This window comes from Propithecus coquereli, unplaced genomic scaffold (assembly GCF_000956105.1).
Source record: "Propithecus coquereli isolate 6110/MARCELLA unplaced genomic scaffold, Pcoq_1.0 Scaffold77, whole genome shotgun sequence".
Lineage (NCBI taxonomy): Eukaryota > Metazoa > Chordata > Mammalia > Primates > Indriidae > Propithecus > Propithecus coquereli.
In genome coordinates this window covers 6094845-6112335 of record NW_012153840.1, presented here as the reverse complement: position 1 = coordinate 6112335, position 17491 = coordinate 6094845, and the positions used below count along the sequence as shown (strand labels likewise).

The following is a 17491-nucleotide window of genomic DNA, read 5'->3' as shown; positions in this document are numbered from 1 at the left end:
CTATAATTTTGGCATATTATCAATTTTGATTATTATGAATATTAAGAAAGAGTCATGTTGTAAGAATACATCTTAAATGCCTATACATTATTTAATATTTTACATGTATTTAATAGGTTATTAAAGAAAGTGGACCACCACATATGAAAAGCTTTGTTACTCGAGTGTCAGTGGGAGAGTTTTCCGCAGAAGGAGAGGGAAATAGCAAAAAACTCTCCAAGAAACGTGCTGCAACCACTGTCCTACAGGAGCTTAAAAAACTTCCACCTCTTCCTGTGGTGGAAAAGCCTAAACTATTTTTTAAAAAACGCCCTAAAACAATAGTAAAGGTAAGTATATGCTTGAGAACATCAGTCAGTTTTATTAAATATGTATTACAGTAGCTATAGATAGAAGTTTTTCTGTAAGGCAGGTTCCTGAACTTATGGATTATATACAGTCCTGGAACCAAGGCAGGATGTGGGACCGTAAATTAGTGACAATTCTGTGTTGCTTTTTAAACATCCGTGTACCTGCTATTGTTCATCAGATAATAATAATGCCTTAGGTATTTATAGTTTCTTATTGTTTAAAAAGTGCTTTTCCATTTCATGTCACCTTTAGTATAATCCTCATAATGCCTGTGTAAGGTAGATGATGCTATCCCTCATTTTACAAATAAGGTTTATAAAACGTGTTTAAAGAATGTGCTCATTTTTATTCAGCTATCGTGTGAAAAAACCTGGACTACTCTGATCTCCAATGTTCTTTCTGCACACAGGCTGCTATATGTTAACAGTAACTTAGGATATAATGAAATGGTAACAGGATATAGAGTAATAATCATAGGAATAATACTAATAATGGTGACAGCAGCAGGTAGAAATTAAAAAGCACTCTATGTGCCAGACTTTATTCCAGCCTTTTACATGCTTTATCACATTTAATCCACATACCAATGCTATTAGGTAGATGTGTTATTTTGTTTCCGTGAATGAACATTCAGTCATACCTTGCCAAAGAAGACTATAGAACGCAGCTTTCCAAAATATTGTGACTCTTTCTTTTATTGGATCAGATTTTATTTACATTAAAAAGAAAAAAAGACCAAGGTCAGAGGAATGAAATGAAGCAGCCTTTAGTACAGGACAGTACCTATGAATGCTTGAAATGTATGGCATATTTGGAACTAAAGTTCCATGTTTTTAGAGAAAGCCTTAAATTGCTAAGATTTCAGTTGCCAGCTTAGCCTCACCTATTTAGCAGACTTAGGTGGTACAAACCAAGAATTACAGATAAGAAGTATATTTAATCTTTGATGAATTTCTTTTGTTTAGATTGTATAATGGCACAATTTAGGTATTTTTATGGGTTTTGTACCTTTGTTTTATTTTAAAAAGTACTTAATAATTACTAATGCATTAATGCTTATAACAATCCTATAGAGCAAGTACAATTTTTTTTTTTTCTTTTTTGAGACAGGGCTTGCTCTGTCACCTGGGCTAGAGTGCAGTGGCATGATCATACTCACTGCAACCTCAAGTGATCCTTGAGCCCAGGAGTTTATACATATATATATATTAATGCTTATAACAATCCTATAGAGCAAGTACAATTTTTTTTTTTTCTTTTTTGAGACAGGGCTTGCTCTGTCTCCCAGGGTAGAGTGCAGTGGTGTCATCATAGCTCACTGCAACCTCAAACTCCTGGCCTCAAGCAGGCTTCTTGCTTCAGCCTCCCGAGTAGCTGGGACTACCGACACATGCCTCCACGCCCAGCTAATTTTTCTGTTTTTTGTAAAGGCAAGGTCTCGGTCTTGCTCGGGCTGGTCTTGAACTCCAGAGCTCAAGTGATCCTCCTGCCTCGGCCTCCCATAGTGTTGGGATTACAGGTGCGAGCCACCACACCCAGCCTCTGCCTCCTTCTTATAAGGATACAAGTGATTGCATTTAGGGCCTGCCTAGGTAATCCAAGATAATCTCCCCATCTCAAAACCTTAATTTACTCACATCTACAAAGATCCTGGCCAGCAAGGACCTATTGAGATCAAACATAAAATGCTTTCTATTCCAGAAATGTAAAAATGTGAAAAATATGGGACTTATGATCAGGGAAATGTATAGTTTAGATTTTTTCATTTTAAACATGAGGAAGATCTATTTTCATTGTCATCTGCAAGAGCTGCTCAAAGGAAAATTGCCCTAATTGTGTATAGGTACAAGCCTGTGTCAGCAAAGTTTATCTTTGGGAAGTGCAGTGAAGGTAATCACTGAGTCACTAATGTCACATGGAAGAGGGGGGAATCGCTCGACACTAAGATGGCTGCGAGTAAAGACAGATCTCTCTTTTCCCCTTTCTACTTTTGGGGATTCACTGCACTTCTAATAGTTGATGGGTTTTTCTGTTAGTATGTATGTTTTTCCTGTGCTTTATTACAATACTCACTTTTCTAATTGTCAGGCCAATTAGCAGATACCAGATCCTGCCACTAATTAATAATAAAGTGTACCAAAAAATTAATTGCTATAAAGACACAAGAATTAATTGTCTTTGTTTTTTGGGGTTCCCATTGTCCCAAGTCATGCCCACCTTTGCCATGACTCTGGTGAGGTGCCTTGCAGGTGGCTCAGCCAGCAGGGAGTAGCCACTCTATTCCTGTGACTGCCCTCAGCCTCGTCGGCTCCCCAGCCCCACACCGGGTTCCCCACCCTCTCCCCAGTCTATCCGACCTAGATCGTAGGTTGTACAAATCTAAGTTACTAGAGTCTGGGCTGAACGCCTTGGATTTCAAACTGGCACTATTTTCACCTTAAACACTTTTATTGAAATATGTTAATATCAGCATTTCATTCCAAGGTCGATTATGTATATTTTTCCAAAATTCTAACGACAGTTGTGTATATACAGTCATATGTCACTTAACTACAGCCACACATTCTGAGAAATATGTCATTAGGCAATTTCGTCATCGTTCAGACATCATGACTTATATAAACCTAGATGGTGCGGCCTACTACATGCCTATTGCTCCTAGGCTACAAATCTACCTGTACAGCACGTAATTGTACTGAATACTATAGGCAGTTGTAACAGTGGTGAGTATTTGTGTATGTAAACATATCTAAACATAGACAAGGTACTGTAAAAATGCAGTATTACTAATATAATCTATGGGACCACCATGGTATATGTGGTCTGTTGTTGACCAAAATGTCATTATGTAGCTCATGACTGTATTCCAAAGTTAGTCATGCATATCTATCTATCTGTAAAGCATGTTGTTGATATCTGAATTCCTCTTGGTCCTTTTAGTTTCTAGGCATTGTTTGCCCTGTGTTGAAGTGGGGATGTGTCTCTCATGTTCCTGATAGTCCCCTCCTGTGTCATCTTCTGTATGTAATTTTTTTTTTTTTTTTGCTAAGTTTATATTTTCTCATTTCCTCTTCATTTTAGAGTTCCTTGCTTCTAGCCATGATTAATCTCTTTGTATCTATTGTGTATAGCAAATCAATTTGGGAATTAAAGACCAGATTTGGTATGTGACTTGTCAATTGTTGATTCTAACTTTAATTTCCTCAAACCTAACCCTGTGATTATGTTTGTTTTGTGTCTCAGAGAATAGTTATTACTAATAATAACAGTGGTTCACATTGTATCCTACTTACATTTTACAAAGCACTTCCACATTATTTTGTTAAAGCTTTACTACAAATCAGATAGAGGTTCTAGGTCCAGGTAACAAGTTAGCAGTAGGATTGGGGCTAGAACCTGAGTCTCGTTATTCCTAGTGCAAGATTTTTGTTTTGTTTTTGTTTTTATTGTACTACTTTGTCCTTTTCACGGATAGTTTTAGAAATTTTTATGTTGATAGCAAATATATTCATGTCTCCTTCTAACTAGACAGTTTTCCTAAGCTATGGTCCTGTTGCCAAATGCTGGATGAAGGCTTTTGAGAACTATGCTAGAAGTCCTAAGGATAAGGGATATTTTGTTAGTCCCTCATAACTTCACTCTTAAGGAGTTTGATTACAGCAATAGCATAGTCTGGCTTTAACCTACAGTTCTGAGTGATGCTAGTCAGTTTGGTTTAAGTACCTATGATATCCCTTCAAATGCCTAGTACTCAGTAGCAGTTCTTAGTCCTTCTGGTTTTGTAAGTTGCTGTCCGCAGTAAGAAAAGGTCCCCTTCTTAGGTCCAAAAAATGTTTACCAAAAATTACTATTGTCGGGGTTGGAACAGGCGAAATAAGCAGTCAGCTCCATTCTTGGCTGCATGGGTGTTTGAGCTTTGTTATGAGTGCAGGGATCTTAACAGGCTTTCTGCTGCAGAAATGCAAACTCTGTCAAAAAGAAATAATCAAGAAGAGATAAGAATCATCAATTTTTTTTCTTTTCTCCAAAGTTTGGGAGCCTCTGGCGGAGCAAGTAACTGGGATTCTTACAGTGACCATTTTACCATTGAAACGTGCAAGGAGACAGATATGCTGAACTACCTCATCGAGTGTTTTGACCGAGTTGGAATAGAGGAGAAAAAAGCACCAAAGGTAATATGAAATAGATTCAGTTTTTTAAAAACCTGGTTATTTGTGTGATAAATAATCCCCCCTTTAGGAGAGAATTATTATTTATTCATTTATTCAATCAGTAAAGTAGTTATTAAGCATCTGCTATGTGCCAAGCACTATATTAGGAACTCACCGAACAAAATAGAGATCCCTGCCCTCATGGCAGGGGTGGTACTCACATCCTAGTGAGGGAAGAAGTGACAGGGCCAAAATGTGAACCCAGGTGGCCTGGCTTCAGAGTCCTCTCTCTTGACTACACTGTAGCTGGGTGTACATGGCCCTGATAATTTCTTTCTTTCTTTTTTTTTTTTTTTGAGATGGAGTCTCGCTTTGTCACCTGGGCTAGAGTGCCATAGCATCAGCCTCGCTCACGGCAACCTCATACTCCTGGGCTCAAGGGATTCTCCTGCCTCAGCCTCCCTAGTAGCTGGGACTACAGGCACACACCACCATGCCCAGCTAATTTTTCTATTTTTAGTAGAGAAGGGGTCTCGCTCTTGCTCGGGCTGGTCTCGAACTCCTGAGCTCAAGCAATCCTCCCACCTCGGCCTCCCAGAGTGCTAGGATTACAGGCGTCAGCCACCGTGCCTGGCCCTGATAATTTGTGACAGTCTTTCATAATTGCTATAATGACCAACATTATGAAGCACCTGTAGACCATCAAGTAATGTGCTAAGTCTACATTAGCTTGTATTCTCACTGATGCCTACTTAGTCCAGTGGAACCCAGTATTGGATAGGTATTCTTTTTCCACTGTGTGAACCAGCAAATGAAACTCGGAGAGATTATAAGTAATTGTCCAGAATCACATAGTAATCACATAGAATCACAAGTAATAAGTTGCAAGGCTGGGTTTAAACTCTCAGCAAGCTACACCTTTTCCCCTATTTTGTGCTGACTGGCTTCATTGTTTTCTCATTTTATTCCTATTTCATTTTCTGGTTCCAGTTTACATTCCAGTTGTTCACTGGTTAGTTTCACATTTGTGAAAGATCTCTTAGAGGCTTGAAAGCAAAGAGAGTGGGCACATTTCCGAGGTTCTTGAGTGGTCCCCTCAAACTTGCACTTCTTTCTTCTCTGACCGTTACTTTCACCGAGGCAGTGTACTTGGACGACACAGTGTACTCGTGTACTTGTTCATTATGAATAAAGGGAGAGAAAAGCACATGCCACTTTATGGCAGTCGATGTGTTTTGACTCTTGTCAGTTTTCAGCAGCATGGGATTATTTTGTTCGTTTCTTATCCTCCTAACTTCCACCTTTCTTTTTCAGATGTGCAGCCAGCCGGCAGTCAGCCAGCTTCTGAGCAACATCCGCTCTCAGTGCATATCCCATACTGCATTAGTACTACAAGGCTCCCTAACGCAGCCGAGGTAAGAAGAACCATTATGTGCTTGATGTTAGAAGGCAGAGGAACCTGCCCATTAGTGGACGTCAGGCTGCCCAGCCATTCTACACCACCTTGGCTAACTACATCCTTCACCTGTAAAATGAAACTGTTTGATTAAATGATCCCTGAGGTCCCTTTCCATATCTAAAATACTATGAAAATAAAACATCCTTTTCTTCCTCATCTTCTAAAGTAGTGCAAAGCATATTTTAAAAAGAAATTAGGACCAGGTGCGGTGGCTCAGGCCTGTAATCCCAGTACTTTGGGAGGCCAAAGCGGGAGGATTGTTTGAGGACAGGAGTTTAAGACTAGCCTGGGCAACATAGCAAGACTGGGTCTCTACAAAAAAATAAGAAAAATTATCTGGGCATGGTAGCACACGCCTGTACAGCCCCAGCTACTCTGGAAGCCCAAGCAAGAGGATTGGTTGAGCCCAGGAATTCGAGGCCGCAGTGAGTTGTGATTGCTCTACTGCACTCCAGCCTGGACAACAGAGTGAGACCCCATCTCTAAAAAAAAAAAAAAAATTAGTTATGTTTTAAGAGTTCTATGTGCTTTTTGAAATAGACTATTGTTGAAATATATAGACATCAAGGCAGAAAATTAGTAATTTAGTTTAAAAGCAACTGCTTTTTGTGTGGATCATCACCTTCGATGTATCACGCAATTTCTGTTCAGTGAATAATAAAGAACAGTAATGGAATAGACAATTTGTGAAATCACCCAGTTTACTACATTATTTATTTGTTTTTGAGAGTTCCATAAAGGTTTCAAGTTTTTAAAAAGGGACTATACTTCATTTCTTTTATGCAAAAAATATCTAAAGAATTTTAGATATTAATTAATTTATTTAGAATGAATAAAGTTACATTTATTTGTTCTTGGCGTTCTTATATTCTGTCCCATAACCATATGTTTTTGAAACTTTTCAAAAAGAAGGAAAATTGTATACATGTACCAAAACTCAAAAAATGTTCTATGGTTAAAATTAATAAGAAATTTTTAAAAGTCTTCAGCCACTACTAATCTTTTTTGCCCCCAATTTGGATGAGGCATAAACAAGTAAGTAAAAGAAACATACAATGTATCGTTTGTTTTAATGCTTCATTTTTAAAGGGCTCTGTGTAGGAAAAGATGGATTCTTTTGAACTTCCTATAGTATCTCATTAAAAATGCCAAAAAGTGATTACTAATGATAAGAAGGGTTATCTTTTGTTTAAAACTATTGTTCAGAATATTTGGGAGATTTCAAGTTTGACTTTGACTGGGGAGTTGTTACTGACATGGTATTTCGTGTGCTTTGTTACATGGTGATAAGGTGATTTCACTGCAGTCCTTGATTTTCGTGGGTCCGCAGGTCCATGCAGCAGCCGTCCTTCCTAGTGCCGTATATGCTGTGTAGGAATCTCCCATATGGCTTCATTCAAGAACTGGTGAGAACTACTCACCAGGATGAAGAAGTGTTCAAGCAGGTATGGTTGTATGAGTTTGTTACTGCAACTTTTCGCCTAAGAGTCTCTATGCTGAGGCTGATTTCTAAACACACTACATGTTGAAAAATTTTGTTTCTGAATTTGAACACGTATGTATTATTTGCCTAGGGAAAAGAGCTACCTGAGATTATTTCTTGAGGAATTAGGATTGACAGCTACGTTGTTTAAATCACTTGTCCATTTCAACTAATTAGTCAAACTAATTAGTCTTTTATTTTTTTTGAGACATTGTCTCATTCTGTCACCTGGGCTAGAGTGCTGTGACGTCAGCCTAGCTCACAGCAACCTCAAACTCCGGGGCTCAAGCAATCCTACTGCCTCAGCATCCCAAGTAGCTGGACTATAGGTGCGCATTACCACGTCCAGCTAATTTTTTCTATCTTTAGTAGAGAAGGCATCTCTCTGTTGTGCAGGCTGGTCTTGAACTCCTGACCTCAGTCGGTCCTCCTGCCACAGCTTCCCAGAGTGCTAAGATTACAGGCATGAGCCACCATGCCTGGCCAAACATTAGTCTTTTAAATAAAGTCTATGCTAAGTGCTTTGGGAGATAAGAAAAAAATATAAGGCCCTGTCCCTGATTTCAAGGAGCTTTTAACAGAGGAACACCAAAAGATAGCATAAGGCATGCTGTGCGTTTGCCAGATGAGTAGTGTTAAAAATTAGTTCTCTAAGTTTATAAGATTAATAAATTAACCCATGGCAGTTTGCATGGCACTTAGAATCTTTGTCTTCTCACCACTAAACTAGGAAAGATGTCTTGTTTCTTACTAATTATTCCATTAAGTATTTATACATTGTTTTGATACTTCATTGTATAAAGTCAAGTGAAAATGAAGATATGTGATATTTAATAATAAAACTGTTTACTTAGTCTGGAAAGTTTCTTCCAAGGTGAAATTTGGCGTTAACATTTTCGTTGCTGTTTTATGGACCTGTTCTGTAAAGTAAGCACTTTGTCTAGAACCTTCACACAGTTGCTTCCCTTAGATGAAAGGATTTTCATAAAATTTTCTTACAGTTTGCTGTATTATCATTTCTTTTTTTATGTGACTAGAGGAATTAACAGGGCAGTAGCTATAATTGGTGTGATTCCTTTTACTCTGTTTTATACCTAATATTTATTCATAACTGTTAATTTTAAGACTTTTTAATTCTCTGGAATTGTATTTTCAGTAGTCTTGAAAATATTCATAAAAAAAGAATCCAAAATTCAAGAATAAAAATTCTAGTTAGTGTTGTGTACTGTATCCGGAATGCATTAACTACTTACCCTAAATGATGGTCTTGTTGACTTACAGGAATACTCAGGCAGCATAGTGAGCTTTTCGTCTTTAGAAAGATAAGTGAACTCTGATGAAAACAAATAACGTCTTGGAAGGTTTAAGTGGTGCAGTATTAATACATTATGCATGTGATGGGTATTAATTAGAATACTTTTCTTATTCTAAAGATGTCATTTGAACATACAGTAGTTTTAACTACATAAGATCAGTCCAGTGATCAGCCAAAAGGGGTATATTATGCCTATTTTATTCATAAACAAACTTAAAACACAGATGTTATGAAATGACCTCTTTGGGTTTTTTAAATTGAGTGAAATTCACATAATATCAAAATCACTATTTTCAGGTGTATAATAACAGTGGCATTTAATGCATTTACATTTAATGCATTTAAATTAAGTGTTGTCTGACCACCACAGACATGTTTAGTTTTAATCCCAGAATTCTGATCCCTTTTCAACCACTCCTTGTCTTTTCTCACGTGCAACCATGTGTTTTTTTCTGGAGAGAGAAGATGAGTGGACTGGAGCTGCTGAGCTGAAAAACAGCATTTTACCTTTTGTCTTAAAAGAGCAGCAAATGTGAATTATTAAATCTTTCACTAAAATTTCTACCTTGTTTTAACATTTGAATGGTGTTCACAGATAAACAGAAATAAATAGCAGCTAGAATTTAGGATTGGAGATGAATATTTGTAGCATTTTTTTAATCCATGCTGGGAGGCATTTATTTTAAAATAAGAGAATTATTTAAAATATGTAGATCACATAAATAATATAATTTGACTATTTGAAACATATGTAGTAAAATTATGTCTAGTTATTACACATTGAGCCCTCCTTGCACAAGTGGATAACTGTACTAGAAAGGGTAAAGGTATTTTACTTATAGCGTTCCTGAAAAAATGCTTAGAAATTTTTTTGAATGACCAATTATAAAATTTATTTTTGGTGATTCCAGAACTTCTGTTTGTCTTTTCTTCTTCTTCTTTTGTTTCTTTTGCTCTGCTGCCTAGGGTAGAGTATAGTGGTGTCATCGTAGCTCACTGCAACCTCAAGCAATCCTGCCTCAGCCTCCCGAGTAGCTGGAACTTCAGGCATGCACCACCACACCCGGCTAATTTTTCTATTTTCTGTAGAGATGAGGTCTTACTGTGTTGCTCAGGCTGGTCTCAAACTCCTGGTCTCAAGCTATCCTCCTTCCTCAGTCCCCGAAAGTGCGAGGCTTACAGCCACTGAGCCTGGCCTGTCTTTTCTTCTTGATTGCAATGTTGACATTTCCTACCCCCACACCCCGAGTATTTTTTCTCCATTTTTAGCTGGTTTGTGAAAGCATATTACTTCCACCCTGATTGTTTGAGTCGCAAAAACTAGAATAAGCTCTTCCAGAGCTGTGTTGATATGTCAAAACACTGCACAGATACTTTGCATTCCATGGTATGTTTGTACTGTGCTCTTTAAATGACTAAGGTGCTCAGTATGATGGGATGAAATTAGTAGGAAAGGGAAGTTTTCAAGTTTCTGTTGGCTTCACTATACTTCCTTTACAACTTGCGATATTCAGATTGTCAGCTGTTGTTTACAACGTCTTCTACTTAATGTTGTCAATCTTGAATCCCAACCAACTCCCTAAATGTTTTGATCAGCGAGTACATTGTGAAATTTGAAGATGAGCTGTGCTGAGTAAACCTTGTATAGTGTTACCCCGTATTAATGGTAAACTTCTATAAAAGTGGATTGTAGTGCTCTTAAGCTCCAATACCAGGTTAGTATATTAATTACACCCTGTGTGGAGGTAAGACATTCTAACTAAAGCTTTCTTTTTCAATTTCACCATTTACCAGCCATCTCTTTGCTCTAACTTAATTAAGTTTAACAACAATATCTTTTGTCGATCTTTTTTCTTGTTTTCCACAAAATAAACAGAAAAAGACTTTTTAAAAGTGTGTTGATAGAGATGAAAAAATATTGGAACATGTAATTGCTTCTACAGATTATAGCTGCTTGGTAATCAAGAATATATTAGTTGCTGAGATGTGCAGAATTTAATTGATTAGAGCAGGGACCCTTGGAGAGTCCTTCGGCAGGCTGCAAATTTGTGGGTTTCTGTTGAATTACTGGGAGTCCTGCCAGAGTATTAGGGTTCACCAAAACCCTCTTATTTCTGGAGAATTCAGCTTCATTACTTTACGGTTAGCCTTGTCAAAGGACAGGTCAACATTCTGGCTGAATTCTAAACTCCAAGCTTTTCCTTAGGGAAAGAGTAGAAATGCCTGAACATTCAGATTCAGCACCTTATTTGACATGCTTCCTACTAGATTTTCTTAAACTTCTATTTCTGGTTTTTTTTTTCTTATAGATCTTTATCCCCATTTTACAAGGCCTGGCTCTTGCTGCCAAAGAGTGCTCCCTTGATAGTGACTACTTCAAATACCCCCTCATGGTAAAACTTTGTTCTTTTTCTTTAACCCATTTGATAGATGTTTTTCTTTTAGATTATTTTAACATACACTTTTCTTTCAGGTCCATGATCAACCTTGTTTTCAAATTTATGAAATCATTGTGTTGGCCATGCAGTGTTTGGTGTGCAGTGAGATGCATCAGTGAAGACAGTTAGCAGCCTGGTACATGTTCCACCTATCCAAGTCCTAGACAGGAGTCAGCGATGCCCTTATTAAAATGTACTTCACCGTATTATATAGCTTATAAAAAACGTAATTATTGGTGGTATCCTTCCAGTTCTCCTAGCAACGAGCATACTATATTTGGGATTAAATTTGTTATTTAAAAGGCAGAGTTATACTAAGAAAAGTAGTACAGTTTTATATGTTGACTTCTGTGCAGAATATCTCAGAGTAACTCTCTTGTTCATCTTCCCTGTTTCCTAATGCCGTACACTTCATCTGCAGGCTTTTCCTGGGAAGCATAGATCGGCTTTGCTCCTTAAGATACTTAGAGCAAGCATAAATTGTAGACAGAATCTTCGGCTAGATTCTCATAGGGGGACTTGGCTGTTGGGAAAACACTGGAACAAGAATGAAAACAAGAGGCTCTTTTCTATACTGGATTTGTTTCTTTGAAATTTTTGAGGAAAAATATTTTGAAGTATTACTGAATATTTTTCATTGTAGAAGTATGAAGGAATAAATTTATGTATAAATACAACCTTGTATAAATTGAGGCTGCGGTTAAATTGATTTTTTTACTGTATTCCTTTCACTCGTACTATTGCTTGATTTCATGATACCATTCCCTCATTACTTACTGAGGATCTGTTCCGTGCTAGGCACTGGGAACATGGGAGCTAGTAAGACAAGGCCCCTCTGCTGCAGGCACTTAGAATCTACTGCAAAAATCAAAACTCCAGCAAAACAAGTTGACAGTGACACTTTGATAAATGCTAAAACAAAGGTGTACACAAAGAGTACATTGATCTATTTTTTAAAAAAAAACTATCATAGCACTAAAAGGCTAAATGTTAAAGATAATGCTGGGACATCAGAAGGTGAAACAGGAATTCCTACTTTTAAAAATAAGTTCAATGGATTTATGTCTAGGCTCTTTCCATTGTGCATGTTATTCAGGTTCCTAATAAAATTCTATTAGTCATTATTCTGCCTGTGGCAGATGAAAGGAAGTAGAACAATCTGATTGTTTGAGTTCAATGATGAAATATTTTAGTGAACACTAATTATCACTGTATTATGTAAATATTTCTTCATGGAATTCTTGGCTTTTTGGTTGTGGTTTGAATTAGCTTGATGTTTCAGTGAGGAGCTTTTAGTGTCAGATATCAACAGAGTGTCCTTTTGCTCACAAGACAAAGGCCTTCATTGTGGTGGACAATAATTTCATTTTGTACCATTATTGATGCTTGTATAATAATGAGGATGCAAGAGAGAGAGTGTAATAACGAAAGGCAGGGAGAGGACACTGTTGGAGCTAAACTCAGAAATAATTATGATCGTTCTCTGGGTCAGTGGATCCTACTGAGCCATACCTTGGAATCACCTGGGGAACTCTAAAAGCTCCTGCCTGGCTCCCAGCCCCAGAAATTGACCTTTAGTTTGTCGGGGCTGTGGGTGTGGCATTGGGTTGTTCAAAACCTTCCCATGTGATCCTGACGTGCAGCCGAGTTTGTGAACTCCTGCTCTGGGCAGTGAGAACTTTTCCTGCTGAGAGTCTGGAGCCTCAGAGCTTCTAAAAGTTGTGTCAATGCCTAAACGCACGACCCACAAGCTTCCTTTGGCTGGCGTAGCAACTTCTAGAGCTGTGTCTAAATCACAGAGAAAATTAAATTCACTGATAAAAATAGCGTTTGATTGCATTATTGTGGCCATGTTGAATTGCGTTTATGCCCCTAAAAACTGTTTTTCATAATTTTCTAATGTGAGAATGATTGGAGCCCTGAAGGAAAGTGTTGGAGTTCCCAAAAGTTCTAGATATCTTGAAACCAAGTTATGCTTCTAATAAATACGTTCTGAATTTGATAGCTTATTAAGTTGTAATTGTTTGTAGTCGTGTTGAGCACTACCAAGGCTAGCCATCTATTTATGAAATAAATCTTTTTGACATGGAAAGATGCAAAGTGAAAAACATGTTTTTTATAAAAACATATACTATATGTATATGTATGTACACACAGTACACAAAAATATATGTGGAAAACTGTTAATCATAATATCAATAGGGTTTATTTCTGAGTATAAAGTTTGAATGATTTTTTTAGTTTCAGTTTGTATTTATTTTATTTCAAGTTTTTAAAAATGTGTGTGTATTAGTTTATTAATCAGAAAAAAGTAGTACAGCTGTCTGTTACTATTTTAGAGGGAATGCATGTGTACTTATAGCAGCAGATAAAGCTATTCCTTGATGTTACACATGACAGTCAGTTTAAGATGAAATACATTTAAGTGACTCTTTCTGATCTTATTTCTAGGCACTGGGTGAGCTCTGTGAAACCAAGTTTGGGAAGACACACCCTGTATGCAATTTGGTAAGCACCTCCCTGATTGGCCTGCACATTTTCAGTGAATATATTAATATCATAACCCAGAAGATGTTCCTTAAGTAACATTATCTGAAAAACTTTTCTTGAAGGACATTTAGATGTAGATGGAGGTAACATGTCTGGGAGTCTCTCACCTGTTAAATTGTTGTCATTCACGTTATTTCCTGCAATGAAGTTGTTGACTTCTGTGAGTGTGTGTGTGTGTGTGTGTGTGTGTGTGTGTGTGTGTTTAAGGATTATACAGCTGGAATAACAGGTCCTATGGGGAAATTTTACTTAAGTCCTTCGGAAGTATAATAGTTTATTTGAACTCCATTCTAGAGTATTTTTGAAACATAAAAATTCAATGTCTTGTAAAAACGTAGAGGAGTCAGAGGGTTTTCTTCCACCTGAGGTGAGAAAATAACAGCAGGATTCCTAATGTATTGTGTACCTGTGTTTTTATATGTTAAGTGTCAGCCATTGTGCTGGCAGCCAAGAACCGCCTGAGCAGGGCTGCTGTTGAGAACTCTGTTCATTATACGTTTAACTAGTTTGCCTGTTTAGCAGCTTGACTGGCCTCCTCCATTTATTTACCTAGGTTGCTTCTTTGCCATTGTGGTTGCCGAAATCCTTAAGCCCTGGCTCTGGGCGGGAGCTACAGAGACTCTCTTACTTGGGAGCTTTCTTTAGCTTCTCAGTCTTTGCAGAAGATGATGTAAGTATAGTGGCCATTTGCACTTTGCTGCTCTTTTGTTCAGATTCCTTCCCAAATGTACATTATATGTTGATCGAGTTTTTTCCTTCTCTTTCCAGGCTAAAGTGGTCGAAAAATATTTTTCAGGGCCTGCCATTACCCTGGAAAACACTCGTGTTGTTAGCCAGTCACTACAGCATTACTTAGAGCTTGGAAGGGTAGGTGTTCAGAAAACAAATCCAAAGGATTACTAAAAGATCAGCTATAGATAGGGAGCTCTTTCTGCTTTGCAAATGGGATGCTGCCTGATTCATGAATGCCTAATAAAGGCCAATGAAGATCTTTTGAAAAAGAAAGATTAGCTGTATATAAGTAACCTGTGTCTTAAATAATAACAGCAACAACAATACTAAGATGCCCTTTTTATGTAGCATCACTGGGGGCTGGTCCTAAGTTTAGTGGCCGTGTTCTTTCTCCAGCTTCCCCTTAAGTGTTTAAATTGTGAGGGTAAACGAGGGCTATTACGTTCTTCCTACCCCTTGCTGACTCACGTATCCCAAATGAAGATTAATATGTCTTCAGTTCTGAAACTTAAAAGCAGAGAAATTATAGGCTTGGGTAATTAAGACAATTTCTATATGGAAAGGAAGTAACAAAGGCTATTTTGTTAAAACTCTTAATGACTTACCTCCTCTACTCCATATTCTGCTTTCATGCAATTGTATTGACACAGTTGAATGTGGACATTTCTTATATTCCTCTTGTGATAAACAGGGTGTTGCCTGATTCATGAATGGCTAATAAAAGCCAATTAAGATCTTTTTAACAAAATGATATGAGTGAAAGTGGGAAAGGAGAGAAAGTGGGAAGTAGGCCTGCTGTTCTTAAAGTCCAAAAGGAATAATGTTCAAAATGAAGTTTTAATTTCTTTCTTTTTAAAATAAATTTCAGCAAGAGCTCTTTAAGATTCTACATAGTATTTTGTTAAATGGTGAAACCCGTGAGGCTGCTCTTGGCTACATGGCAGCTGTCGTCAATGCCAACGTGAAGAAAGCTCAGATGCAGGTAGGGTCCCCAAAGATGGCTTTTCATTGAATTCATCCATCTCACCCAAGTGTATTCAGTACCTACCAGGCATTGTTCTAGGAATTGCGGCACAGTATTGAACAAGATAGAACAGCTTCCTGCTTTTGTGGAGCATATGTTCTATAGGGTGAGTAGACATACGAATGTATCATTTCAGACAGTAATAAAATCTACGAAGAAAATAAAGCAAAGCAAAGGACTTGAGAGTAACTGTGTAAGTACCAGGAGGAAGGTATGGGGGTGATTCTTGATAGGGTAGCAGGGAAGGCCTCTCTGAGGACATCACATTTGATCAGAGACCTGGTGAGAAAGAGCCAGCTATTGCAATGCTGAAAAAAGCACTTTCTAGATGTGTGTAAGGCACTAAGGTGGAAATGAGCCAGCTTTGGTACAAGCCCAACACACAGGCCTTTGCTGCTGGAGGAGAGTGAACGGGCAAGAATGGCTGGGCCTGGGGTTAGAGGGTGGGCAGGGGCCCCATCAGGTTAGGTTTACTGTAACGGGAAGTCATTGGAGGGTTTCTGGCCAGGAAGCCACAAAAGCTGCTGTGTGGGGGATGGACTAAAGCAGGGGGGAGGTCAGGAGCAGACCCAAGGAGGCCAGTTACAAGGCCATGGGTACATCAGTCCAGGAGAGAGATGGCTGAGGCTACTTTGCCAGAGTAGAAAAGTTAAAAGGGCATCCTTCCTTGATTATTAATAAATAATGAATGAATGATGTGACACTTCTACCCAGAATCAGAGAAAAAAAAATGTGTAGAGAAGACCCGCTGACTCATGGTTCCACCATATACTAAGAGTGGAACCTTATACATTTACTTCCTGTGCTTCAGTTTCCTTATCTGCTAAATGGGGATAATGATAGTGTCTACCTTATGGATTTATTATATATAAAGTTGTTAGAATGGAATAGTGCCTAGTACCTAGTGATTATTCAACCAGTGTTAACTATCAATCTTATAACTGTTATATTATTAATGTAGGACTATGCTAATGCTATCAGCTAGAAAAACAATGTCAAGTGATAAAAAGTAGAACTAGTTCTGATGTTCTTGAGGGAAAATAAAGAAGAGAAAGAGGCCAGGTGCAGTAGCTCACACCTGTAATCTGAGCCCTCTGGGAGGCCGAGGCTGGAGATTCGCTTGAAATAAGGAGTTTGAGACCAACCTGAGCAAGAATGAGACCCTGTCTCTGCCAAAAATAGAAAAAAATAGCCAGGTGTTTTGGTGCGCACTTGTAGTCCTAGCTACTTGGGAGGCTGAGGCAGGAGGATTGCTTGAGCCCAGGAATTTGAGGTTGCAGTGAGCTATGATGAAGTCAGTGCACTCCAGCCAGGGCAACAGAGTGAGACTCTGTCTCAAAAAAGAAGACGAGAAAGGATGCAAAACTTACTGTGTTTCTACTTACTAATTTGGGCAAATCAGTTAAATTCACTGGGCTTTAGATTCCTCGTCTATAAAATATCAGTAGCAGCGTTACTGATCTCTAAGGGTTACTGTGAAGATTCAGTGAGAAAATGTATAAAATGTGTCACATATAATTAATACTCAACAAATAGCGCCTGCTAATTGAATGACAATGGTGACAATATATATGACTTCTCATTGACTTTAGGGTATGGTCATGTTTGAAGGTTCAGTCTGCTTTCATAAAAAGTTATTCAAATTGTTATTTTAAATCTTTTTCTTTTCATACTTTGCAGACAGATGATAGATTGGTATCTACAGATGGATTTATGCTGAATTTCCTTTGGGTACTACAGCAGTTAAGTACAAAAATCAAGCTAGAAACGGTTGATCCCACGTATATATTTCACCCAAGATGTCGGATCACTCTTCCAAATGATGAGACGCGCGTGAATGCGACGATGGAGGATGTGAACGACTGGCTGACTGAACTCTGTGAGTAACGTGTTCTCTGTGAGGCCTTTAGAACACTGCCCTTTTATCTGGATGCTCGCGATTGCCTCACAGATTATTGCTTCTCCATAAGATGAATTTATGAGATAGA

At 38.0% G+C, this 17491-nt stretch overlaps 1 protein-coding gene across 1 annotated transcript in view; it reads left to right on the top strand.

Annotated features, from left to right (window-relative positions):
- Nucleotides 1-17491, top strand: part of UBE4B (ubiquitination factor E4B) — a 129929-nt gene that overhangs the window by 62548 nt on the left and 49890 nt on the right. The window contains exons 9-17 of the mRNA XM_012662501.1: nt 4382-4523; nt 5817-5917; nt 7292-7406; nt 11069-11152; nt 13649-13705; nt 14301-14417; nt 14516-14614; nt 15348-15461; nt 17184-17382. Of these exons, the coding sequence (XP_012517955.1) occupies nt 4382-4523; nt 5817-5917; nt 7292-7406; nt 11069-11152; nt 13649-13705; nt 14301-14417; nt 14516-14614; nt 15348-15461; nt 17184-17382 (1028 nt within the window). The remainder of the gene's footprint in view (nt 1-4381; nt 4524-5816; nt 5918-7291; nt 7407-11068; nt 11153-13648; nt 13706-14300; nt 14418-14515; nt 14615-15347; nt 15462-17183; nt 17383-17491) is intronic.